The following is a 26,545-nucleotide window of genomic DNA, read 5'->3' as shown; positions in this document are numbered from 1 at the left end:
CAATGGCGAAAGAGGAGTATCTGGTGTCAAGTTTATTCAATCGTGCCTGCGTACCCACAAACATTAACTCAGTCTGGTCGTCGTTGAGGCAGAGACTGTTGGTGGCCATCCAAGCTTGGATTTCGAGATAGATATCGTTTAGCAGTTTAGAATCATGGTCGTAACAGCCAGTGAGGGCGATGAAGACTTGAATGTCATCTGCATAGTTGGTGTAGATCACACCCAAGTTGTCTAAGCGGTCGAAGAGTGTTTGAATTCAGACTGTTTCAACCAGTGTCTCAATTGATAATATTCCAGCCAGTCCTTTTCTGTCAGGGTCAGGTAAGTCTTGCTCTCCTCGAAAGATAGGACTCCCCTCCTCCATGTCTCGGGAGGATAGCTCAGTGGCAACGTGCTCGCCTGCGAAGCAAGATGACACAGACCAACACAGGCTTGATCTCCGGGTCTGCGCTTAGAAACCTTTGGGTGTTGAGCGAGTTATAAATAACCTATTATATCCTATCCCCCGTGGTACCTTTTTTTCTACAGCCTTTTGCCCTCCAACCTAGGAAAGTTCCCTGCTTCGCCATGGGGGAGAATTGTGGGTTCTCAAAGGTGTGGCGTGAATGACGACGGGTGCGTCGATAAATACCCTTTCCTTAGTAGTCAGTCCCATCTATTATAAATTACTGAGATTATCTGGCTCTGCCTGACGCTGCCGGGTCGGTCCTGCTTTTCTAGCCATGGGAGTCACGCAAGCAGCGTGGTTGCCACTGGCGATCCATCCTTGCCCAATGCCTTGTCCTCTCTTAGGAAAACCATTCCCTTATTACCCGAAGTTGAGCCGCCTCATTAAATTTTATAAAATTCGGAAGTCCGAGACCTCCTTGCTGTTTTAGAGCCATCAAGGAGTCAAAAGCCAGTCTTGGTCTCTTGTTTTGTCATATAAATTGCGATATGATTCTATTGAGCGATTTAAAGGATGTCCTTGGCACTGCAATGGGAAGCGCTTGAAAGGGGTACAGCAATCTCGGTAGTACGATCATTTTGATCGTAACTATCCTCCCCAGCCAAGAGATTCGCAGGGGAGACCAGATGTTGAAATCCCCCTTGATTTTGTCTGGCAGCACCATATAGGCTGGAGAGCAACAGCATCAGATTTTTACCCAAGTAGGTGATGAAACCCTTTGCCACATTAAATGGCACTGATGGTAATTGATCCTGGACTAAGGTGTTTGTGGGCCCCAGCCGCAGGAGCTCCGACTTGGTCTGGTTGATATTTAGCCTGGATACCTTCTCCACGGACTCCAGCTCCTGTACCAGGGCCAGGATTGAAATGTATTGGTCATAGTCATCAACCTATCATCAGCAAAGGTCGCTACTTTATCCTCCCCCCCCCGAACTGTATACCATGTATTGATGGGTTGCGTCTGATTGATGCCAGAAGTGGTTCTAAATATACTGCCTACAATAGTGGCAATATGGGGCAGCCCTGTCTTGTGCCCGGTGTGATGGGGGACCTTGTTCGATAGGCGGGAATTGATTAAAAACCTCATCAAGGGGTCTGAATAGTTATCCCTTACCTTCTGTATAAAGTGCATGCCCATTCCCATACGCTCCATTGCCTCAAACACAAATGGCCACTCCACCAGGTCAAAGGCCTTTTCGGCATCGTGGGATATTAGGATTGCCTGCTCTCGCCTCACCCCCACCTTCTCCATCAGGTGTGCCAACCGTCTGGTGTGTGCCAACCGTCTGGTGTTGTCCCAGGTATGTTGGTCCTTTATGAAACCCGAATGATCTGTACCCATCAAATCTGGGAGAAGAGGTGTTAGTCTGGCCGCCGTGTAGATCTTGGCATCTAAGTTCAGGAGGGCTATAGGGTGGTATGAGCTACATGCCATCAGATCCTTCTTGGGTTTCCCGAATACCAGCACTTTCGCCTCAGTCATTGTGCGTGTCACTATTCCCACCCGCCTTATGGAATTGAAGAGTTTGCTAACCTGGGGCTTAGTTTCTGGCTGTATTTTTGATGAAAGCCTGCCGGGAACCAGTCTTGTCCTGGAGCTTTGTTCCTAGGAAGGTCTTTTACGACTACCTCCACTTCCTCCTTAGTTATGTCCTCTTATAGGTGAGCCCTATCTATGGATGTGGGTTTGCGTAGATGGAGGTCAATGAAGTAGTCTATCACGGCGGAGTGGTCTGGGTAGTCGGACGCATATAGTTTCCCATAACATTTTTCAAAGGAGCCCACTATTGGCTCTGTGTCCGTTGCTATCATACTGTCATGCTGCTTAATGTCTGCTATTGCGTGATTTGCATTCGCTTTACGCACTTGGCTTGCTAATAGCCTACCTGCCTTACTTGCACTGACATAGTATTGTTGGGGTGTGCGCAAGAGGGTCTTTTCTGCGTTGCGTGGCCTTAGCAACTCTACCTGACTTCTAAACCCTTTCAGTTTCGTCATGGTAGCTTTATTCATTTTCTTAGTCACTTCTAACACTGCCTCCTTTAATTGGGCCTCTAACTCCTCTTCCTTTGCATTTCTCAACTTGCGTATCTGGACGTGAAGCGCAATGGCTTCCCCTCTCGTCAAAGTCTTAAAGGTTTCCTAAATCCCATCCTGTGAGGCCTTCTGGTTATCATTGTACATGAAGTATTCCTGTATTTTGTCCCACAGAGTATCTGCTGTCGCTCTATCCTGTAATATTTTCGGGAGAATGTCCAAGACCACAAGCTCCTGTGCAGTTCCCATCTTTTCACTTTCACCCTCATCGAAGTGTGATCGGACGCCATCACTCCCACCTGAATGTCTTCTACCCCCCCAGGATGATTGGTGTCATCCACAAAGTCTATTCTGGACATAGTTTGATGTACATGGGAGAAGCAAGTGTACCCCTTTCTCTTGCCCTTCTTATGTCGCCACGTGTCCTCTAGTGTAAGATTATCAAAGGCTTCTCTCAGGGTCTTGGATGCTGGACAGTCGCCCTGGTTTCTACCCGCACTTCTATCTATATCGGGATCCCATGCTATGTTGAAGTCACCTGTTAGAATAATCTCCCCTTTTGCTAATTTTTCTAGTTTCTGTATGGTATCCCAGAGGAATCATTCTTGGCCTACATTGGGGAGTATATCATGGCAAGGGTCATTGTCCTACTATCTATTTGTATCCTTAGGAAAGCATACCACCCCTGGGGTTTTCATGATCTGCTGTACCTTAGCTTGTAGTGAGTCCTCTAAGACCAATCAATACCCCTGCCGTTTTCCCTTGTGCATTCGCCTGGTTCAGTTGAGTGAAATGGTAAAAATTAGGGATTGATTGGTCTGCTCTTTTTATATGAGTTTCTTGTCAAATGATATCGGCTGTACTGCATTTCACCTGCCCTTCCAGCTTCTTGCGTTTGACAGGGGAGTTTAAGCCCCTAACATTGTAGGATAGTATTGTGATTGCCATCTTTCCCTCTGTGTGTATGCCCCATGGTCATTCTCCAACTTTGCTGGTGCACTATATTCTCTAGTCCCTCTGACCTGTGGACACTCTTCCCCCCCATCCCCCTCCTCCTCCTCCTCTGTCGCTCACCCCTGCTCCCGCTTTGACGCCCTCCCCGTCTTGGCCCGGAGACTGCGTACCACCCGCTCCAGTGAGCACTTTGTGTGTTACTCGTTCACCCGTGAGTGCCCCTCGTTAGTTGTAACTCCATCATGCATAGGGACCCGGGAGTGTGGTTTAATTTTAGTCTTGGAGTCCTGATGCCTCTTTCTTGCCCTGGAGCCATGTGGTCTTTATCTGCTGGCTCTCCTCGAATTCTAGAGCATTCCCAGGGGTTAGCAATTTTTTTTGGGGGGGTGAGGGGGGGGCGGCTGTGGGGCTATGCGTTGGATGGTCTTCCCCCTCTTCCATATTCATGACAGACAGGCCCTCTTTGCATGTTTTTACCCTCTGTTGTCAGCCCTCCCACAAGAAGAAGAGCCAGAACGAAAAGGTCAATTTGTAGGAAATGTGTTTGGCTTTGAGCACCTTCGTAACTGGCTGCATCTCTCTCCATTTCTGTAAGGTGGTTAATGCTAGGTCTTCCTTAAGGTTTTCTTTCTCAGCATAAGATGCTAGTGCAATCAGGACATCCCGTGGTCTCAGATCTGGGCCCAACCTTTTGGGGTCCACTATGTTTATGCGGTCAATTAGGATATGTTCAGGGTGTGTGTCCATCAGTAGGCTCACGAAGCAGTGCTGCATCGTGCTCATCAGATCGCCATCCAAGGTGGAGTCACCCAGGCCCTTCACTCGGATATTTGACCTTCGAGAACTTCACTTTACACTAAGACCTGTTGCAGGGCAACTCAACAAAGTGGGCGTCCTGGCCTGAAAGAGTATTGTGAGGTATCATGATTAAGACTCTGACACAGAGGCCTAATGTTGATTGCTATAAACTTTTATTAAAACAAATGGGTTGGAGAAAAGCCCATCATTCCCCAAGACTAGGAGGGGTCCAAGGGATTGGTTTCCCTTTACCCAAGTTTCACACATTCACAAGGTTTCCTTACTTTCTCCTCTAGCTTTCTTTCCACACAATTCAGTTAAGAGTCTCCTGACTCATGAACAAATAAAGGCCTGGTGTACACTCTCCTGCCAGGGCTTGGTTAAAACTTGACTATTTATATTTTGGGTGTAGGTGCCAGAAGCGCATACGAAATGCCTGGTAAACTCTCCTGCCATGACTTTGCCAATGTTTTAATACTTTCATATATGTTCATATTCTTTTCGATTCGAGTATTGGGCCTTTGTCTACCTTTCAATCACAACTTCCCTTGCTGGTCAGGTTGCCCCAGCTCTGTTGCTAGGGTTCTCCCACGCTTTCCAATTACTTTCAATTGGCATGCATTGTACACCTCCAAGTGCCTCAATCTTCCTGTGTGGGCTCACAGTCGCTCCTGGCTGCTTCAGCGGTCTGCCCGTTGCCCAGCAGCAAGCTTTGTCTTCTGGCCAGCATTGTGAAGGCTCCCCGGTCCTTGCACTGCTGCAGCTCTCTCAGTAGAGCGTCTGTTGCTCCTTATTTACGCCCTCCTTATTTCTGGTCTCGGAACATCTTCTTCCAACACTGCCACAATCTCTCCTGCTCTAGGCGTTCCTCAGATGCCCCAACCAGCCTTGGGTATGGTACTTCTCCATCTTCTTGGCTTGTCGGGTGTTTTAAAGCTCCTGGCATTGGTCAGCTGTTTGGAACTTGCCTACACTGTGTGGTTCTCGGCGTGCATGATCTTCATTACTCGTGCCCTCTTCCTCATCCTAGTAGGCCCATAGGAACAAATATGTGTTTGTCTATGGTTTTTAATGGGAAGTTCCAGATTACAATATGCCATACATAGCTGGGAAGGCAATGACTGGCGATTACTCCCCCTTACAAAGAGAGGGGGGAGGTACGTCAGGTCTTCTAGTGAGCCAATTTCAACCCACCGAGGCTGGTCTCCCCTACGTGGTCCTCCCGATAGCCAAGGTCAGAGGCAAGTAGTTTCTGCCCTTCCTGGCCACATGGGGGAAGACCTTCCCCGGGAAGTTAGTGACGACTTCACTAGATTCCTCACATACCCTTTCCTCTAATGTAGCTAGGTTTCTTCTGTACCAGTTGGGAAATGAGATTCTATATTCCCTTGTTCTTTTCCTTTCCTGTGCTCTATACTGAAACAATATGGCTGTATATCTAGAACCCAGCGCATTACTCTGGCATTAGTGTCCTTACGGAGACTGATCCACGTTAAAGGGGAATTATCAGTGACTAAACAGAACTTCCTCCCTGTAAGACAATACTGCAAATATGACACAGCCTACTTTATGGCTAGGACCTCGAGCTCAAATGTAGCATAGTTTCTCTCCCTGGGAAACCGCTTACGACTGATGAAAATAATTGGGTGTTCAATTCCATCATATTGTTGGGAGAGAACTGCACCTAAGCCAACCTGCGATACATCTGTCTGCCCTATAAATTCTTTATTGAAATTAGGCACTTTTAACACATGTTCACTAAACAGAATTTGCTCGAGGGTGACAAAACAAGCTTGGTCTTCGGGGCCCCATTTAAACATTTGTGATTCAGCGTTGGTAAGTTTGTCTGTCAGGGTAGCTGTTATACAAGAATAGTTGGCTATAAACCTTCTATAGTATTCAACCACAACTAGGAGCCTCCTCTTCCGAGACTGCCACGATCTCGCCTGCTCTCCGGCCTACTCGGTATCCCTCCGGTTTCCCAACTGGCCTTGGGTATAATGCATCTCCATCTTCCCAGCTTGTCAGGTGTTCCCGGCATTGGTCAGCTGTTCGGAACAACTAGCCTGCACTGTGTGGTTCTTGGTGGGCATGATCTTCATTACCCGGACCCTCTTCCTTGTCCTAATAGGCCCATAGGAACAAGTATGCGTTTGTCTATATTTTTTGCTGGATCACACTCAGGGAGAGCTCAATTATATTTTGTATTTCGCCCTGAAGTGTTAATTAGGGGTCTTCTGTCCTTCTAGAAGTTGTGTTTAGGGCTGGTAGGAATACTGTCCCTAATGTTAAAGTGAATTAGCTGTTGACCACCTGCTGCTTGATGGGAGTTTTTTAGTGTCTCAGAGGATGTTGGGGCAACATTTCTAGGAGGAACTATTTCCATGGGTCACGGGACCCTTGTTCTTTTATTGACCATCATGTTTTGTGACTCTCATATGTGTGCGGGTCCCAGACTTGCAATGCTCTGTTGCAATAGCTTAGTTTACTCTCCTGCCAAGCATATGCTCCCTTCTGTATTGTCTCTGCTTCCCTCAGGCTCCCAGGCCCTCTTATTCTCTTGCTCTCATATGGGGGTGAGCCATAGACTCACAGTGTACTGTTTCAAAAGATTGGTTTACTCCCCTGCCAAGCATATGCTTCCTTCTGTACTGTCCCTGCTTCTCTCAGGATCCCAGAACCTCTCAATCTTCCACCTGTTTGTCCCAGTGTACCCAGAGTATTCCCTGTATTGGTTTTGAGATATGGAATTTATGGTCCTTGTAGTTCTTGACCGCTCCTCTGGCGTGCTCAGGAATCGTCAGGTGTTTTGGGAAGTTCAGAGCAGTTCCGCTGTACTGACCCTCCTTGGTATTTGGTGGTTCACATTCTCTATGCAGTGTACTGCTGTGTGTCTTCCCAGTGTCTCTCCCTCCAGTGGTTGGCGTCTCTTGTGCAAGCTGATGTCGAAAGCGCCATCAGCTTGGTTTGTGTTTCTTTCTCGTTGTGACGGCCTACCCATAACCCTTTCTCTTGTTATGGATACCTTCAGCAGGTGTATATGGAGCCTCAACTCTACCATGTACCACAGCCCGCTCAAAACCAGCTTTCTCAGATCAGTGCCCCAGCCCACCAAGGATGTGTCCGTAACCACAGTCCCTTCTGGCTACGGTATACAAAAAGGTACTCCCGCAATAAGGTTCTCTCTGTGGATCCACCACAGGAGATCTTGCGCAAACCTGCTTAGGACCTGAAGCAGGTCCGTAATTAAGCCCCACTGAAGCTACCTCATTCATAATCAGGCCACTGGCATCATAAAAATGCAGGATCCCATAAGTCCTAGCAACTGTAAGAAATCCAGGACTGGCAAGAAGTGTCCGATTTGAAATCTGTTGGATTGGAAGAGCCCTCACATTTTTTAGATGTAGTTTGTCTAGAACAAAGGATATTCCCACATGGGTATGGTTGCTTGCTTGCTGTACCATAGGGAAGCACCCTTCACCTCACTGATGAGGGCCAAATAGGCCGAACCGTGTCTGGGGTTGCTTATATTTCCACGTAGAAAGGACCTGACCCAGCAGTTTGGGCTGAACTGCTCATATAGGTGGCAGTTTAAATACTGATCTACATATGACTGGTACGGTTCTGCAATGGGGCAGAAGGGCTACAAAACAGTAAGTGGAAAGTTGCCCTGAGAAATACTGGTGGTTATCCCCACCACTTGACAGCAGCTCTAAGACTGTCAATGCTTTAACACAGCCAATCATTTATTTTTTTAATTATACACATGCTCATTTTTTAATTAGACACATGCGCTTAAATTTTATCATCAAATGCTACTCTTCTAAAGGTGTTACCTTGATTGATGAACAATTCATTGTATTGAAGATTTAGGTTCAACACTGGAACAGACCAAAGATCTTGTTGTCCATTGGTTTCTTGGTAGGAGAGGAACACATCATAGAAAACCGGCTCCGGGTGGTCCAATAGGATCTTGGATAGAGACAAAGTGCACTATACAAAAACAAAACAATGTTTCCTTGTAGTTAAAAAATTTACCATGAACCCACTTCTTAACAAAACGATAATCGATTTGTTAAATGAAACATGTAGTTATAATGAAACTGCCTGTGACACGTGTTGCATTATGAGAAAAATAAATGGGCAACAAGTATATCCCATGTGGCAACTGTGGTAATCAATTTGTATACTCAAGTGTTCCCCTGGGATTGGGGAAACCAACAATCAGAAGAACTCAGCACACACTTTAAAAACCTACAGTAACTACAATAAAAACTAAAAAATGAAATTACATCATAATAAATATGTAGATGTATGAAACAATACCAATGTGACTGCGTTTATCCGCTCACCATTGTAAGGAAGGCATGGTATCAACAGTAAAACAGACACAAGTGACCACAGTTCAAGGGTGTTTACTGAACTTCAAAAAAGGGTATGATAAATGCCTATCTAATCCTAAATCTACAGACGGGAGCAAGCTAGGACCATCAAATAATAACAGTCCTAGTTGTGTCTTGACAAACTAAAAGGGCCTATACTAAAAAGAAAAATATTGCCAATCCTTACCTCTAAATACAAATAGTGTGGGTGTAATGTTATGAAAAAGAAAGAAGTGTTTACAAAAATTATATGTCGGGATGTTCAGGCCGTTGGTCTCCCTTCCCCACGTTTTCAGCATGGGACAAGGCAGTTCACTCGGGCGTAGCACACTCTGGCTTCTTTGGCACGAGGTCACAGTTAAATTACCAGCATCAGGGCCTTCTGTGCCCAAGTCTCTTTACATATCAAGGTCTCTCGATTCGGAGGACCTGATGTACCAAAACAAACAAAAAATGTATTTTCCTCTTACAATACTCAATTCAGGTTATTTACTCTTCACCCTGGTCCCCCACTTCCAGGCTCAGATCCCGCTTTACAATATTCAGAGAATATTCTTTCTCGGGTGACTCTGGTTCACACTGGATCGCCCTCAGACAGGTTCAGATCCTTCCCCTTACACCAATATCAGTTTGTATTAAGTACAGAAGACTTTCAAATGTACACAGGGTTTAGTTTGACCTGTTGCAGGACCACTTCAATTTCACAATTCCTTTTTACATTTGCCAGCTCTCAGTTGGATACCTAACAGAAACCTTCGAATGAGCACACATGTGGTGCCGGACCACTGTTTACGGTATCTAACTTGGCTTCAAAAGTTCAGTCACTCATTTGCTGTTCAATTCACTCACTGGCTGTGCTGACTTTACTGGCGCTGCTTTGTTGTAGGAACCAAGGACAGTAACAAAGCGGCAAACGCTCCTCCCCGCCTTGGCTATCGATGCGGAAGAGCCCAGGGTACTTCCTGAACACTATGCAGGTTTTTTCAGCTTTAATTCCAGGTCTTATAATTCTTATTCTCCAAGGCTCATGAAAGTAATGGTCTTTCTCTGAAAAGGTCAAGGGCACCTTCCTCCTTGCAACCCTCTCCAATCTTGCCGTCTTTCTCCTCGTATTAAACTGCCATCTTGGAACTGTTGCTTGCTCATGTGCTTTGCCTTGCTCAGAAGTGTGCGTTTGTGCTCTGCCTTTTTTCTGTTTGGGCAAGTGTGATGGAAGTCAGGTGTGTGTAATGATCAGTAATTGCCTGACCTTACCTGACCATTGTATTGGGACAGGTCAGGTATGCAGCTCTGGTGTTAGTCTGTTTTCACTCACGGGGAGTTGTCCGTGGGAAAGTGTTGGTGTCTAAAGGGGGTGGGGAGTTTGAGTGCCTAAGTATCCTATCTAGTAGGGTGGGGTAAAGGTGTTGCAGGGAAGCGGATACCACGTCTCGCCATCCGGTCTCCAACTCCCTGAAGACCCCCCCATCCAGGTGATCCTCACGTACTGGTCCACCCCCATGAACTGGATCCAAAAACGATGGCCATATCCTGGCCACCTGGATGACAAATTCCTGGGGACTAGCGGGTGAGACCCCTTCAGGTTTCTCACATACCCTTCCCCTATGTGATGCAGCCACATCTGTTTCACAAGGGAACTGAGAAAGGAAATCCACTTTCCCTTGGTCTTTGCCTTTTCGGTGCTCCACAGTGAAACAGTAGGGTTGCAGGTCTAAGAACCATCACATGACTCTAGGGTTTGAATCTTTTTGCTGCCTTATCCAAACTAGTGGAGAATGATCCATGATGAGTGTGAACTTATTTCCTAGGAGGTAGTATCTAAGGTGGGTTAATGCCCACTTGATGGCAAGGGCCTCTAATTCCAGCACAAAGTAATTGTTTTCACGCGGGAAAAGTTTGCGACTCGTAAATTGGATGTTCCAATCCGTTGCAAACCTGTGACAAGACTGTTTCTAGCCCTGTAAAGCAGGCGTCTGTAATACAAATTCCTTTGAGAAATCTACTATGTTTAGGATCGGGTTCTAGCACAGGGTTTCTTTAAAGCTGTTGTAACCTATCACCCTTGTCATTCCAATGAATTTTCTGGGGTTCGGCGTTCTTTAATTTGTCTGTCAGCCTAGCTGTCCTGTCTGGGAAGTTTGGGATAAATCTACGCTAATAACCGATTAACCCTAGGGATGCTTCAAGATATCTTTTAGTTTTAGGAGTAAAGGTATCTGGGACAGCCTTCATTTTCTCACATTGAGGTTGGACAATACTGTTAGGCAGAAACCTGTGCAGTTCCCTTAGGGACCACTGCAAAAGATTTAAGACTACAGGTGTTGGCCGTAAACCCACTTGGTAGCAATCTGCACCACCCAGATTTACCTGGTAGCTGTGGCTGAGCAGTCAGACTTCCCTCAAGAAGAGTTAGGCAGTATGCAAAGTATACACAATAGGCCCTCAGATACAATAATACAAGCAAACACTGACCAGAGCTTTGGTATCAAAGTATATAATTATTTATTTAAAAACACACAATTGAAACACTCCAGCACTCTTATTGTAAAATATTCTAAACACAGTTACTATTGTAATATATACACACCTTTTTCCTTATCAGATAAGTCACAGTAAAACACCACTTATTTTCATACAGAGGTGAGCGCTTAACTAGATTGCACTCCAATATGTTTGTGAGAAAGGGAGGGAAAAAGACAGAATATGGAAAGGTACACCACTCTAAGATTCAGGAACACTGTTAGCAAGGCGGAAGTCACTGGTGAGCCAAAGTCCAAAGGCTGGGCCCACTCTTAGAGAGAGCAGAGCACAAATGCGCCCAAGATCACATAGTTACACTAGGCTTAGAAAGTCTTGCAGAGGGTTCAAAAAGAGTTTAGAGAGGCTTTAGGAAAGTTTAGCCAGGGTGTCCCAGACTAACCCAGGTTCGAAAGCCGGGGGCTAAATCTACCCCGTACAGTCGGTCGCAAGGGAAGCCAGGCGGGACACGGTACCTTAAGTGGGAAGGATCCTCCAGCGGTGGCAGTTGTTCCTGGTAGTGGGTGCAAGTTGCGTCGTGGTCCAGGGGAAGAGAAGATCTCGACCTGGAGGAAAGATGAAGGTTGTTGCACTACCAGGGAAGAAACCAGCCGCAGAGTTTTCCGGTTAAAGGTGGTACCTTTGTTTCGCGGTCATGGTAAAACGTGGTATCCCGGTGGCCGGGGTGCTTGGCACGGGCAAGGCGGCCACGAGGTACGTCGGGAAAGCGAGAAGACGGTGAAACTGGTTATCCCCACCAGTCAAAGGAAGAAGACTCTCCGGCGGGAGATCTCTGTCGTTGGGAAAGTGGTGAGGCAGTCCAGCAGGGCTCCACCGGTGGTGTCGTCGTGGCAGGTCGGCTCAGCTTCTCCCTCGTCGGATTCTTAGGTCCTGTGGCGACTTCTGAAGTTCCAGTCCCCAAAGCCCTGCTTTTATGCAGCAAACCCCCATTCACTCAGCCTAGCTGTCACTCAAACATGCTAAGTGGTGAGCCGGCCGGCTCACCACTTGGGCCAATCAGGATGGAGTGCGACTTGAGTTGCCTAGGCAACTCATTCCACGGTGCCTACATTTCCCTCCACCCCTCCTAAGTACCCCAGACAGAGTGGCACCACTTTGGAGGGCTTCTGTGGAGAAGCCCGCCAAAAAGTGGAACAAAGGGCTCGACTTGGGTTAGAGTCACAGAAGAGAACACAAACGCCATTTTAGAATCAAGTTTTGGCAAAAAATACCAACCGGAGAATTAATATTAATTAAATAAACCGGCGGTATGTTCGAGGCTACAGTAAATAATTAAATAAAGGTAGTAGCCTAAAACAATGGGAAATCACATAGGAAAATATTTGCGGTAGAATATAAAAAGTAGTATCCACTGCCACCAGCCAAAACTCGATCAGGGGGGACGGAGACGTGCACCCTCGACTAACAGACCCCGGGGCAATTGAATTGCCCCAGCCAGTACGTCCACAATATGATGGTTTGTACTGGTTCTGTTCAGAATTTAAGACTAGTAAAGTCAATGGTGACTTTACATGCTCTGGGAGACAGTAGTCAGTCCCAGGGTATGGAGTCTATACTGGGGGGTCGCTATGGCACCCCTGTGTCACTGCACTGAGGGTGCTGTGTAACACACATCACAAAAACACATGAAGCCCTATGGAGTAAAAGACCCCATAGCCCATTAAACACATCTAGATTCAAAGAAACACACTCAAATCATGCCCAAGAGTGAGGGTAAAAGAGTCTCAATCTTGGCAGGAGAAAAAGATAAATCCCAAAAATCCAGCAAAGCTGCTGGGGGACTCACTAGGTTAGGAAATTCAGCCTAAACAGAGAATTCTCCCTAACAACTACCATTCTCTACAAAGAAGCCGGGTATTTCACAGCTGATTGGGCCAGTCTGCATTTGGATGTATTGGCAGTTAGGCTAGCTTCTCTGAGGGCTCTCACAATAGTAAAGAGATGGAAAAGATAATCTTCCCAAGTTTTACTATAAATGACGATATCGTCAATATATGCTCCACAGAAATCAGAGTAGGGCTGTAATATTTTGTCTTTAAGTCATTGGAAAATGGCTGGAGCCCTGTGTAAGCCAAAAGGGAGGACTGAACTGGAACAGTCCCAAGGGCATCATGAAAGCTGTCTTTTCCTTATCAGGTCCATACAGTGGGACCTGCCAGTACACTTTTGTTAAGTCTAGGGTTGATAGAAAAGTGGTGTTACCGAGATTATCAATCAGGTCATCGATGCGAGACATAGGGTAGGCATCGAAATCAGAAATGGCATTAACTTGGCGGAAGACTATACAAAACCGCCAGGAATGGTCAGGTTTGGTGACCAATATGATGGGGGGGGGCATGAGCTTGAAGAGGGTTCGATAATATTAGCTCTAAACATTTTATTCACTTCCTCAACCACTATCTGTTTACAGGCTTCTGGGAGTCTATATGGTTTCAGATGGACGACATTTCTCTTGGGTGTTCTAATGTATTGATAAGTGCCTTTCATTCTTCCTGGTTTCTCCGACAATACATTGGGAAATGATAGCACTAAATCTTATAGATCTTCTTGTTGATTAGATAGCTTTTAAGGAATTAATTCAAAGTTATCTATTTCTTCTGATACCAAACAGGATAGTATTGTGGCATTGGAGGCAGACAGATTTTCCTTCCACTCGTTAAGAGATTTACATGATATAGATGAATCTTTTGTTTCCTGTCAGTTTGTGCTACCTTATAAGTAGAGGTTCCTGTTCGTTCCAGCATTTCATATGGCCCATGGCACTTGGAGACAGGTTTGTTTTCCGAGGTAGGCAAGAAGACCAATACATTTTGTCCTACGGAAAACAATCTTAAATTTACATTTTTGTCATAGGTGGACTTTTGTTGGATTTGGGCCATTTCGAGATGATTATAGACTAGATTTCGAACATGTCTCATATGCTCTCGCAATCTGGTAGTAGTTTGCGAAAGAGGAATGGGTGCCTCTTCTCTTTCCTCCCAGGTCTCCCAGAGCATGTCAAGGACATCTCTAGGTTCCCTACCATAAAGTAGTTCAAAAGGAGAGAATCCAGTGGATGCCTGGGGGGGGGGGGTTTCTTACTGCAAATAGTGCCCAAGCAATCATACAGTCCCAGTCATTCACGTCCTTATCTATCAACGTTCTTAGGATCATTTTGAGTGTTTTGTTGAATCTTTCTACCAATCCGTCTGTTTTGGGATGTAAACTGTAGTTCGTAGTAAGGTGGCAATATGGAGCAGCTCCTTGATTCCACCCATGAGCTTGCTCATGAAAGTGGATCCTTGATCCGTCAGGAGTTCCCTAGAAAAGCCAACCCTGGAAAAATATGGTAGGAGGTGCTTTAGAATTTGCTGGGTGGTGGTGCTCGGCAATCACGAGGACATATTTGTTACCCAGTCTAGACGTTTCGAAAAGGTCCAATGATGTCCATCCCAATTCTTGAGAAAGGGACTTCTATTATTGGTAAAGGATTCAGAGGGGCTGGCAGTGGGATGTGAGTACTGGTTTTCTGACATTTCACATGTGTGAATAAAGGTTCTTTTTATCGGCATGGATACCTGGCCATTAAAACTTCCCACTGATGTGTGCCTGGGTCTTGGATTGTCCCAGGTGTCCCCCTGTCAGATGGGAATGTGCAATCCCTAGTATGATCTTCCAGTGGGTTTTAGGGATTACTAACTGAGTTTTACTTAGGTCGTCTGTGGATGTTTCTTTTCTATATAGCAATCCTTCCATTAAGACCAAAAAAGGACTTCCCTGCACTACTCCCTTGCCTTCGGGAAATTCTTTGTAGGAAAGCCTCAGCGAGGGCTGTGTCATTTCGCTGGTTCGAAGGTCAGGTCGGGAAAGATGGTAAGCTTCTTCCCTTTTCTCATAGCAAAGAAGCAGATATATTGGATAAATACCAGAAGAACAAGTTACTTACCTTATCTGGGAACGTTCTTTCGATGGGATGTTCCTCCGACGTATTCCACATCTATGACAGGTAATGACCACAGCTGTGCTGCTTCGGAAATGTTTCCGCAGAGGGCGTCCAGCGTCGAAGTCGATCCGTTGTCCCGCGAGGGCCTCTATCGAGGGTCGACGTCACCGGTTGTTATATATAGGACGCACGGGGCCCGTAGCCGCAGTTGTAGTTTTTTCCTCAGAACGTGTGGCACCAATCTCCTGCCAGTATGACTGCAGGAAGCCTTGCGGAAACATAAGTTGCAATCGCATAAGAAATTCTGTAGAGGGGCAGTCTGAGAGGGTGCGATGTGGAATACGTCGGAGGAACATCCCATCAAAAGAACGTTACCAGATAAGGTAAGTAACTTGTTCTTTGAGGGGATTGTGTCCTCTGACGTATTCCACATCTATGACAGACTCCCAAAGCAGTACCAACGTATGGAGGTGGGAAAAGAATTTACAATTTTAGAATGCCCAATCAAATGGCTGAATAGAGGACTGCCTTACCAAAGGCCAAATCCTGCCCGTGGATGGAATCCAAGGAATAGTGTCTCACAAAAGTATGGACAGAGGCCCATGTGGCTGCTTCACAAATGTTGCGAATAGGAACAACCCTCTGCAGAGCAGTGGAGGCAGCTACACCCCTAGTAGAGTGAGCCCATAAGCCTACTGGAGGGTCCTTTCCCACTAAACGGTAACACTCAGATCGTCAAAATGATCCATCTGGACAAGGTCTGCTTGGAAACAGCCTGACCCAAGTGTCTTCCAGCATAACCAACAAAGAGCTGATCGTCCACTCTGACCCGCGACATCCGTGAGAGATAGAAACTCAAAGCTCTCCTAAGATCCAACCTATGGAGCCTCTCCTCTTCCTTACCAGGATGTGGAGGAGGATAAAACGCCGGAAGAGTTACCTTCTGGCTCAAATGGAATTCTGACACAACCTTCGGAAGAAGGCCGCACCCGTAGGACAACCCTGTCCTTATGGAAAACAGTAAAGGGTGGCTTGGCGGAAAGTGCCTGCAACTCACTCACTTTTCGTGCGGAAGTAACCGCAACCAAAAGAACAAGTTACTTCTTACCTTGTAACATTCTTTCGATGGGATGTTCCTCCAACGTATTCCTTATTTTTGATAGATTACATCCCAGCTTGCTGGCCTCAGAAATGTTTTCAGTAGAGGCCGCTGCGCGTCGACGTCCGTCGAGCTGGTGTCCCTCAACAGCCTCCGTCTCGGCACCGACGTCATCGTGCGTATAGACTCGCGCGCGATCGTTGCTCAGTTCCGTTTTGAAGTTTGAAATTAGCTGTGCATGAATTGGTTATTGACCTTGAAGGAGCCTAACTTGCAACTACAAAGGAAGTTTTACTGCGGGATGGATGGGAGGGGCAATAAGGAATACGTGGGAGGAACATCCCATCGAAAGAACGTTACAAGGTAAGAAGTAATTTGTTCTTCGAAGGGATTGTGTCCTCCGACGTATTCCTTATCTTTGATAGACTACCATTGCAGTTGTGTAAAAGAGGAGGTGGGAGTAAAATTGGAAAATTTCCCTTTAAGAATGAACAGAATGTAACACAGCTTTGCCAAATCTCGTCTCCTGGCTAGAGGAGGAATCCAGACTGTAGAATTTTGTAAAAGTATGAGCGGACGACCATGTGGCAGCCGCGCATATGTCCTGAATCGGCACCCCTCTTTGGAGAGCAGAAGAGGCTGCGATACCCCTGGTTGAATGAGCCCTAAAATGTTGAGGGGGCTCTTTCCCTGCCAATTTGTAGCATTCTAGAATGGCTAAAATAATCCATCTTGAAATGGTCTGTTTTGTGATTGGCAATCCTAATTTGTGTCCTGTATAACCTTCAAACAGTTGGTCTGCTTGCCTTATCCTAGCAAGTCTGTTGATATAAAAACTCAAGGCACGCCTTGGATACAGCCTATGTAGCCTCTCTTCCTCTTTCCCTGGATGGGGAGGAGGATAGAATGAAGGTAAGGTTATTTTCTGAGTGTTGTGGAATTCAGAGACCACGTTTGGGAGGAAATTGGGCTTCACTTGTAAGACAACTTTGTCTTTATGACAAATTGTATAAGGAGGTTTGCAAGAAAGAGCTTGTGATTCACTCACTCTTCTGGCAAATGTTAGAGCCACTAGGAAGACTGTTTTAAGGGTGAGAAATCTTAATGAACAAGAATGTAGTGGTTCAAAGGGAGTACCCATCAGAAAATTTAAGACTAGATTTAAGTCCCACAAGGGAACTTAGAACGGCTTTGGGGGATAGACATTAGTTAACCCCTTCAGAAATTGGATTACTAGGGGTAATTTGAGATATGATGGCCCCTTCCCAGTGCGCTTAAAGATTGACAGTGCTGCGAGGTAGCCCTTGATCGTACCAACTTGCAGACCTGAATTCGCCAAATAGAGCAAGAAAGATAACACCATTGGTGTACTGCATGAAAAGGGTTCAATATTCTTTTCTCTACACCAGGTGCAACATTTTTGTTCCAACGGCAGCAGTATAAAGTTTTTGTTGCTGGCCTTCTGGCCGAAAGCAACACCTCCATGACGTCATCCGGGAGATCCCAATCCTTGTATCTCAACCTTTCAGAGACCAAGCGTGAAGGTTGAGGGTTCTGAGAACCTGACCTCCCTTCTGCGAGAGAAGATCCTCTCTTTGCGGAAGACGAATCGGAGGGCAGATGGACATGTCCAGAAGGTCCGGGTACCACGTTCTCCTGGTCTAATCTGGGGCAATTAGGATCATAGTTTTCCGGAATCTTCTCAACCTCCTGATCATTTGAGGAATGACAGGGACTGGAGGAAACACGTACAGGAGTTTAAACTCCCAGTCTACTACGAACGCGTGCCCTAGAGCTCCTCTCGGGGGGAAATTCCCTTGTACAAAACTGATCGCACTTCCTGTTGATACTGGTGGCAAACAGATCCACTTGAGGGGTTCCCCAAAGGGCAAAGATCTCTTGAAGGACTTCCTGAGCTAGCTCCCACTCGTGGGAGACTCTGTTCTGCCTGCTCAGAGTGTCCGCTGTCAAGTTCTTCTCACCGGCTAAGTGAACTGCCGATAGGGAGATGCCTTCTTGAATTGCCCAAAACCAGAGCTGCATCGCCTCTCTGCACAGTGGCAGTGATCATACGCCTCCTCTTTTGTTGAGGTAGTGCATGGCCACTGTGTTGTCCGTCATTATTAGGACATTTGTCCCCTGTACAGATGGCAGAAAAGCCTTCAGCGCCAGTCTGATTGCTCTCAGCTCTAACAGGTTGATATGTAGTCTAGACTCTGGTGGAGACCAACGACCGCTGATGGTCAAACCGTTGGTATGAGCTCCCCACCCCGTGAGTGAGGCATCCGTGACTACTGTTATCTCCGGCCATGGTTGCCAAAACTGATCTCCTTTCAAAATGTTCTCCCGACAGGCCCACCACTGAAGGTCTCGAGCCACTCTGTCCGGGACTTGAAGGAGATCTGTCATTCTTCCTGAGAATTGCTCACCATTGAGTTCTCAGCGCCCACTGGAGAGATCTCATTCTCAGGGGTACCTCTGGCACTAGGAAGATGCAGGATGCCATGAGGCCTAGTAACCTCAAAACGTCGAAGGCTGGAAGAAGTTGGGCATTTTGAAATTTGGTGACCATATGCAGAATATCTTGGGCTCTCACCACCGGTGGCGAGGCTCTCCCCAGGGAAGTGTCCAGGACCGCTCCAATGAACTGGAGTCTTTGTGATGGTATCATCTGTGACTTCTTTAATTTGAGGAAGAAGCCCAGCTTGTGAAGGAAGTGGCAGACATAATCTAGTTGGATCTGAGCCTGTTCCGATGAAATGGCTCTGATCAACCAATCGTCTAGGTAGGGGTAGACATGGATGCCTTCCCTCCTTAGACACGCCACCACTAGCGACATTAGCTTGGTGAAGACCCCCGGGGCGGAGGTCAGCCCGAATGGCAGAACTCGGAATTAATAGTGAGAGTTGCCAATTGCAAACCTCAGGTATTTCCTGTGTTTGAGATGGATTGGCACATGGATAAGTATCCTGAAGGTCTAGAAATACCAACCAGTCCTGAAGCTGGAGGGCCTGAAGGATCTGAGAAAGAGTTACCATCTTGAACTTGTCCTTCCTGAGGAATTTCAATTCTCGTAAGTCCAAGATGGGTCTCAGTCCTCCGTCTTTCTTTGGAACTAGGAAGTAAGGGGAATACCAACCCTTGTTCCTCTCCGCTACAGGTACCAGTTCTATGGCACCTTTCTCTAGCAGGTCTACAATCTCCTGAATAAGGAGCGGAACTGGAAACTTCCAAGAGTTGTTCCCCGGTGGATGACTCTGAGGGGTGTGTAGAAAAGGCAGGCAGTAACCTTGGGCAACTGTCTCCAATGCCCACGCATCTGACGTAATAGCCTGCCATTCTGCCAGATGTTGAGTTAACCTGCCCCCTACTGGTATCTTGTGAGGGGAGACATCAGAGGGGGTTAGAAGCGGTTTACGCAGATGCCGAGGGTAAAGTGGCACCTGCTGCTGCGGCTTTTGTACCTTTAACCCGTCCACCACGGGTGAATCGTTTTTGGCCCCTTAAAAGCGAAAGGACCTACCTCTCCAGGAGGTTCCTGAGGGGCGATTCAGAGTCTGACGGATTGCAGCCGCAATAGATTTCACTGCTGCCTTAGATGTTTGTAACTTCTCCGGGCTGTCATCAGCATTCTTACCAAATAAAGAAGAGCCGCCGGTCAAAGGACATGTTCAAAAGTCTGGCTTGTACATCAGGAGCAAAACCAGACTTTCGCAACCACGCAAATCTGCGGATTGTAGTACTTGCCGCCATGGCCCTGATAATACTGTCAGCAGAATCAATGCCTGTTTGAAGGGACTCGCACATTGCATCTTTCCCATCTTTAGTGATGTTTAAAAATGCTTTCCTTTCCTCTCCTTCCGGGAGACAGTCAGCCGCAGATGAAGCACACTCCCAAAGTGTATGGCTGAATCTTGCAAGCGTGCAAGTGGCGTTAATAGATTTAAGCACCATGCTACATCCCGAAAAGACTTCTATTGACATAGCATCAAACCTTTTATCATCCCTGTCCTGTGGAATAGTAGGGTATGCAGATCTACTATTTGATGAAGTTGCTGCTTGTACAACCAAACTCTCTGGAGTTGGATGTTTGCTCAAATATTCAGGGTCTGTAGCAGATACCCTGTATTTGGCAGATCATTTCTTGTTAACTGCCGGGATAACTTCAGGAGTTTCCCAATTAGCAGAGATTTCTCTTTTCAAAGCAGTATGAAAAGGAACAACAGGCTCTTCCTGTGGACCTTTAACTAAAATGTCAGTAAGATCATCCTGCCGAAAAGAAGGTGTAGGTGACGACCACCCCATGAACTCTATTATTCTGGCCATCAGCACCCTATAAGGGGTCTTAGCATGCTCCCCAGGGTCTGGTTTAGCAAACTCTACTTCTGGAGAAGTATCTAAACCACTTGCTTCATGTAAAGAGTCTTGAAGATCTTTAACCTGTTCTCTTCAGAGATAAATTCCTCTGGTATGGGTGTTGTGGTCCTTTGCAACCCAAAGGGTCTCTCATGGTCGGAATCCTCCCCTTCCTCATATTTAGAGGACAAAGCTCTAAAGTAATCAGACCTAGGATATGGTTTAAAACCCATTTCTAAAGCAGAAGGGGCCAAATGTGTTGTCACTGATTTAGAAAATGTCAAAGTTGTCGATGTGGAAGTCAAAGGCTTTGACAAACCTGAAAAGGGCGTTGAAAAAGTTTGAAGGGACCTCGAAGTACTCGAGAGGATCAGAATCCTACTCGGAGTCTTCAAAGTTGTCGACGGCATCCTCGAGGTCATGGTTGAAGTCCTCGGCACCTCTATTGAATGAGATGTAGTGACAGTTGTAGGTCTGTCTTTCATCAAAGTCGACAGTGGCGTCAAAGACTGTCGATGCAACAGATTTATGCGTCGACGGACCCTTCGACAAAGGCGTTGACGCAGATTTATGAGTCAAAGAAACCTTCGACGACGGCGTCGATGATGCGGTCTTACTGCCTTTACTCGAGGGTTCATAATGCTCTGGGGTAGTTTCTTTTGCCGGGTGCAACGACTGGCAGCATTTTGATTTTTCAGGTTTTCACCCAGGGTATCACCTTTAGCTGTCTCTGAGGGGGTCGAGGCCGCTTTCTCTAAAATGCTAAGCATTTTCTTACGGAATTCCTCCCACTTAGCTGGAGAGCTGCATTTCGTGGGGCAGGTGACCCTTTCTGGGGAAACAGAAGAAGACAAAGAAGAGGGAGATCTACGACGCCTCTTCTTAGAGTGTTTCGATCTCGAAGACTGATGGGAACCGCTTCAAGACCTTGCACGGGAATGTTTCCTGTGACGGCGAGGAGATGAATTTCTTGACTCTGCCGAAGAAACTTTCGAAGGAGTAGAGGTTTTAAGAGTCTTACCTCTTTCTAGCTTCCCCTTACGCTCCTTCAAGGCTTTCGCCGTCATGGACATACAGTCCTAGCATTCCGAACAGTGATTCTCCGATCCCAGGCACCACAAACAGATCCTGTGAGGATCCGTCAACGACATTTTCTTCACACAATCACGACACTTTTTGAAGCTGGACTGTGGGGTTGACGGTTCGGATGAGGAAGCCATCGAATAACGAAGATATCTTCGAAGAATAAGTTGAATCTTCTTGAATAAACAACTGAGCGACACGATTCTGAGGCCCACGAAGCGTGGAAAAACGGAGCTGAGCAACGGTCGCTGCGCAAGTCTATTTATACGCACAAGGACGTCGGTGCCGAGACGGAGGCTGTCGAGGGACGTTGACGCGCAGCACCCTCTACTGAAAATATTTCCGAGGCCAGCAAGCTGGGATGTAATCTATCAAAGATAAGGAATACGTTGGAGGACACAATCCCTTCGAAACACAGTTTTAAAAGACAACAGTCTCAACAGACAAGAATGGAAGGGCTCAAACGGAGCTCCCATTAGGAACTTTAACACCAAATTCAAATCCCATCCCGGCACCTGGAAAGGCGACGGCGGAAACACATTAGTTAGCCCTTTTAGAAACTGAGAAATCAAAGGAATCTTAAAATGAGAACATTCCTCAGACGAGCGCTTAAATATGGACAGTGCCGCCAGGTAACCCTTAATGGTACCCACTTGCAGGCCCTTGTGGGCTAAAAAAAAGCAAAAAAAGACAAAACCAAAGGAATGGAACATTGGAAAGGATCCACATTCTGTACCCTGGACCAGTCGCAGAACTTTCTCCAACGGCAACGGTACAGGGATTTTGTTGCTGGCCGTCTGGCCGAAAGCAACACCTCCATGTCTTCGGGGAGGTCCCAATCCTTACACCTCAACATTTCAGATACCAAGCATGAAGGCTGAGAGACTTAACCTCTGGATGGAGAACCCGAGCCCCCTCCCGTGAGAGCAGATCGTCTCGGTAGGGAAGACGGCGTGGAGGGCAGATGGACATGTTAGATGGTCCGGGTACCACGCTCTCCTGGCCCATGCTGGAGCAATGAGGATCATTTGGAAACCGAACCTCCATAACCTCTGCAACGCTTGCGGAATGACGGGGACTGGAGGAAACGCGTACAGCAGTGTGAATGACCAATCCACCACGAACGCATCTCATAAGGCTCCTCTTAGAGGAAACTCCTGCAAGCAGAATCTCTCGCACTTCCAGTTGACCCTGGTGGCGAAGAGATCCACTTGTGGGGTTCCCCAAAGGGCGAAGATCTCCACAAGAACTTCCTGAGCCAGCTCCCACTCGTGTGAGACCGTGCTCTGCCTGCTCAGAGCGTCTGCCGCTGCGTTTTAGTCTCCGGCCAGATGAACTGCCGAGATCGAAATTTCCTGCTGGATGGCCCAGGACCGGAGCTGCATCGCCTCCCTGCACAACGGGAGTGACCCTGCCCCCCCTTTCTTGTTGAAGTAGTGCATGGCTACTGTATTGTCCGTCATAATCAGGACATTCTTCCCCTGCACAGAGGGAAGAATAGCCTTCAGGGCTAGCCTGACGGCCCTCAGCTCTAACAGATTGATGTGGAGTCTGGGCTCCGATGGAGACCAACGTCCACTGGCTGTCAACTCGTTGGCATGAGCTCCCCAACCTGTGAGGGACGCGTCCGTCACAATCGTCACCTCCGGCCACGGTTGCCAAAATGGAGCACCCTTCATCAGATTGCCTTCGATGGCCCACCACAGAAGATCCTGGGCAACCGAGGGCGGAATCTTAACGGGATCCGACATCCTGCCGTAGAACTGCGACCACTGCATCTTGAGAGCCCACTGCAGAGATCTCATCCTCAGCCTGGCCTCTAGCACCAGGAATATGCAGGATGCCATGAGGCCGAGCAACCTCAAGAACTGGAACACCAGGAGACTCTGGGCATGTTGAAACTTGTCCACCAGCTGCAGAATGTGATGCGCCCTCACCTGGGGAGGCGAACACTGCCCCAGGGATGAGTCGAGCACTGCTCCAATGTATTGGAGCCGCTTGGTAGGTGTCACATGTGACTTCTTGAAATTGAGGGAGAAGCCCAGCTTGTGAAGGGAGTGGCAGGTGACGGACAGATGATCCAGGGCTTGCTCGGGAGAGCGCACCCTGATCAACCAATTGTCCAGGTAGGGGTAGACGTGAACCCCCCCCTTTCCTGAGATACGCTGCCACCACCACCATCAGCTTGGTGAAGACCCTCAGGGCGGAGGTCAATCCGAATGGGAGGACCCGAAACTGAAAATGCGAGTCACCAACCGCGTACCTCAGGTACTTCCTGTGCTTGGGATGAAGCGGCACATGAAAGTAACCATCCTTGATGTCGCGAGAAACCAACCAATCCTGAAGTTGAAGCGCATGGAGGACTTGAGAAAGAGTTACCATCTTGAACTTGTCCTTCCTGAGGAGCCTGTTCAAACAATGCAAGTTCATGATGGGTCTCAATCCCCCGTCCTTTTTCGGAATAAAAAAATAAGGGGAATACCATCCCTTGTTCCTCTCCGCTACAGGCACCAGTTCTATGGCGCCTTTCTCCAGCAGGGATATGATTTCCTGCGCAAGGAGCGGATCCGGACGCTTCAAAGAGAGCTTCCCCAGTGGATTGTCGTGAGGCCTCTGCCGGGAGGGAAGACAGTAGCCATGGGCTATGATCTCCAGAACCCACACATCTGAAGTAATGGCTCGCCATTCTCCAAGATACTGCGCAAGTCTGCCCCCAACCGGCGAACCATGGGACATGGCCTCATGACTGAGCGGACGCGGCTGCAGCAGTGCCTGAGGGCAAAGAGGCAACTGCCCAAGCGGCTTTGGCACCTCGAGTACTTTGCTTTCTACCTCTGGTACTCCTACGGTGGCCCCTTTGACTGGCAGCTCCTCTCAGTCTACCAAAGGTAGAGTAGTACCTAAAGGAACTTCCCCTCCATTGCTGTTCCTTAGGACGAAAAGGCGGAGGTTGACATACTGCAGCGCTCAGACTTCGGTGCAGCTTTGGAGGTCTGCAACCTCTCAAGGCTCTCGTCAGCCGTGCAGCCAAACAGATGAACTCCATCAAAGGGCATGTTCAGAAGCCAGGATTGCACATCAGGAGCAAACCCCGACTTCCGCAACCATGCAAACCTGCGTATCATGGTGCTCGCAGCCATGGACCGGCTGACACAGTCTGCCATGTCCAAACCCGACGGATTCGCACATGGCATCCTTGCCGTCTCGCACGAGGGCTAGAAAACCATCCCGTTCTTCCCCTTCAGGAATAGGCTCAGCCGCCAAAGATGCACAGTTCCACAGAGTGTGAGTGAATCTCGCCAAGGCACAAGTGGAGTTGGCCTACTTCAATGCCATGCACCCAGATGAAAATACTGTCTGTGCCCAACCATCAAAGCGCTTATCGTCCCTATCTGGAGGGAGGGTATGGTACGCAGCCTGCTTCGAGGGGGTCGTAGCCGCCTGCACCACCAAACTCTCCGGAGTAGGGTGCGTCGATAAGTAGCAGGGGTCACTACTGGCTGGGCGGTATTTTGTCAGAAGCGACTTATTAACTGCCAGGAGACTCTCCGGAGCAGTCCAAGCCGCCGCCACCCTCCTTTGCAAAGCCATGTGAAACGGCAACACCGGGTCAGTGGGTGGAGCAGACCACCCCAAGTATTCAGTCACCCTTGACATGAGACGCCTATAGGAGGATTCAGCATGTGTCCCAGGCTCAAGCCTGCCAAACTCCACCTCCGGAGAGGTGTCAAGACGACTGGCGTCATGCAAGGACTGATGGAGTTCCTCCATCTGACTGTGCCCCGACAAAAGTTCATCAGTGACATCAGGAGGCACCACCATCTCATCATCAGACCCTTCCTCCACCTCTAAAATATACTCCAAAGGTTGGAACAAATCCAATCTGGGAGGAGGATCAGAGTAGGGCTCAAAAACAGGCCTCACTGACTTACTGAGAGCCTTCCTCAGGAGGTTCCGCAGCCCTCTGGGCTCCAGCAAATACTCCACTAACGGCGGTAAGGGCGCCAAGGGAATCGGCATCACACGAGGCGTTGACAACTCTTTCGAGGGCGGAGCCCCGAGAGCATCCCTCGACGGACACGGCGCCAATGGCGTCGAAGGATTCACAGATTCCGACGGTGTCGAGGACCGGGACCTCGATCTGGCACGGCTATGGCGATTTCCCTTGTCCGAGCGGGACCTGGACCTCTCCCAATGATCGCGCCGACTGCCCGAGCCAGAAGGCATGAGAGTGGTGGACCGAGCCCGTTCCAGCCGGCTTCTTTCGAAGGGGCGGCCGAACTGTGGCTTGCGATTCGAAAATTGCCATCATCTGCTGGCAGAATGCATCCCATTCGGCCTGCGACGAAGACTTGGTGGGACAAGTCAACCGTCTGGCGGAGTCCTCCGACGAGGACAGGGAAGGCTGTTAGGGAGGATTCTCATAAATGGCCGATTTCCCTTATCTAATGAGTCCCTCAGCAGCTTTGCTGGATTTCTAGGATTAATTATTTTAACCTGATAAGAGTGCAAGCCTTTTTTCCACTCTTACATGTGTTTTGCTGAGTGTGTTTTCACTTTTTGTGTGATCTTGGCCACTGGAGCCTCACCTACTCCAGGAGCACCACTTTTTGTGTGTGTTACACAGCACCTTCAGTGCAGTGACACAGGGTTGTCTTGGAGACTTCCCACTGACTCCATTTTTTCTGGGGCTGACTACTGTCCCCCAGAAACAGGTAAAGTTGTCATTAACTTTATGTAGTCACTTTAAACCACAGACCCAGTACACCCCATTTTACATGGAGTATTGGAAAGGTTTAACTCTTATCCCTTTTTGTCTGTGCCTCTTGGAGCCTTGTTTCGTTCCCTTAACATTAAGACTTGGCTGGTGGCAGTGGTAACTACCCTACCTTTTCTACTGCGTTTACATTATATAAACGTGGTATTGT

At 47.7% G+C, this 26,545-nt stretch overlaps 1 protein-coding gene across 1 annotated transcript in view; it reads right to left on the bottom strand.

Moving 5' to 3' along the window:
• Positions 1-26,545, bottom strand: part of TMEM67 (transmembrane protein 67) — a 2,125,990-nt gene that overhangs the window by 1,239,078 nt on the left and 860,367 nt on the right. Inside the window, exon 12 of the mRNA XM_069621352.1 lies at positions 8,074-8,230. Coding sequence (XP_069477453.1) covers positions 8,074-8,230 — 157 coding nt within the window. The remainder of the gene's footprint in view (positions 1-8,073; positions 8,231-26,545) is intronic.

The sequence above is a fragment of the Ambystoma mexicanum genome, chromosome 5q (genome assembly GCF_040938575.1).
Source record: "Ambystoma mexicanum isolate Mex_15411 chromosome 5q, UKY_AmexF1_1, whole genome shotgun sequence".
In the NCBI taxonomy this organism is placed as follows: Eukaryota; Metazoa; Chordata; class Amphibia; order Caudata; family Ambystomatidae; genus Ambystoma; species Ambystoma mexicanum.
The sequence above is the reverse complement of the archived record's forward strand: the minus strand, read 5'-3'. Positions and strand labels throughout refer to the sequence as shown.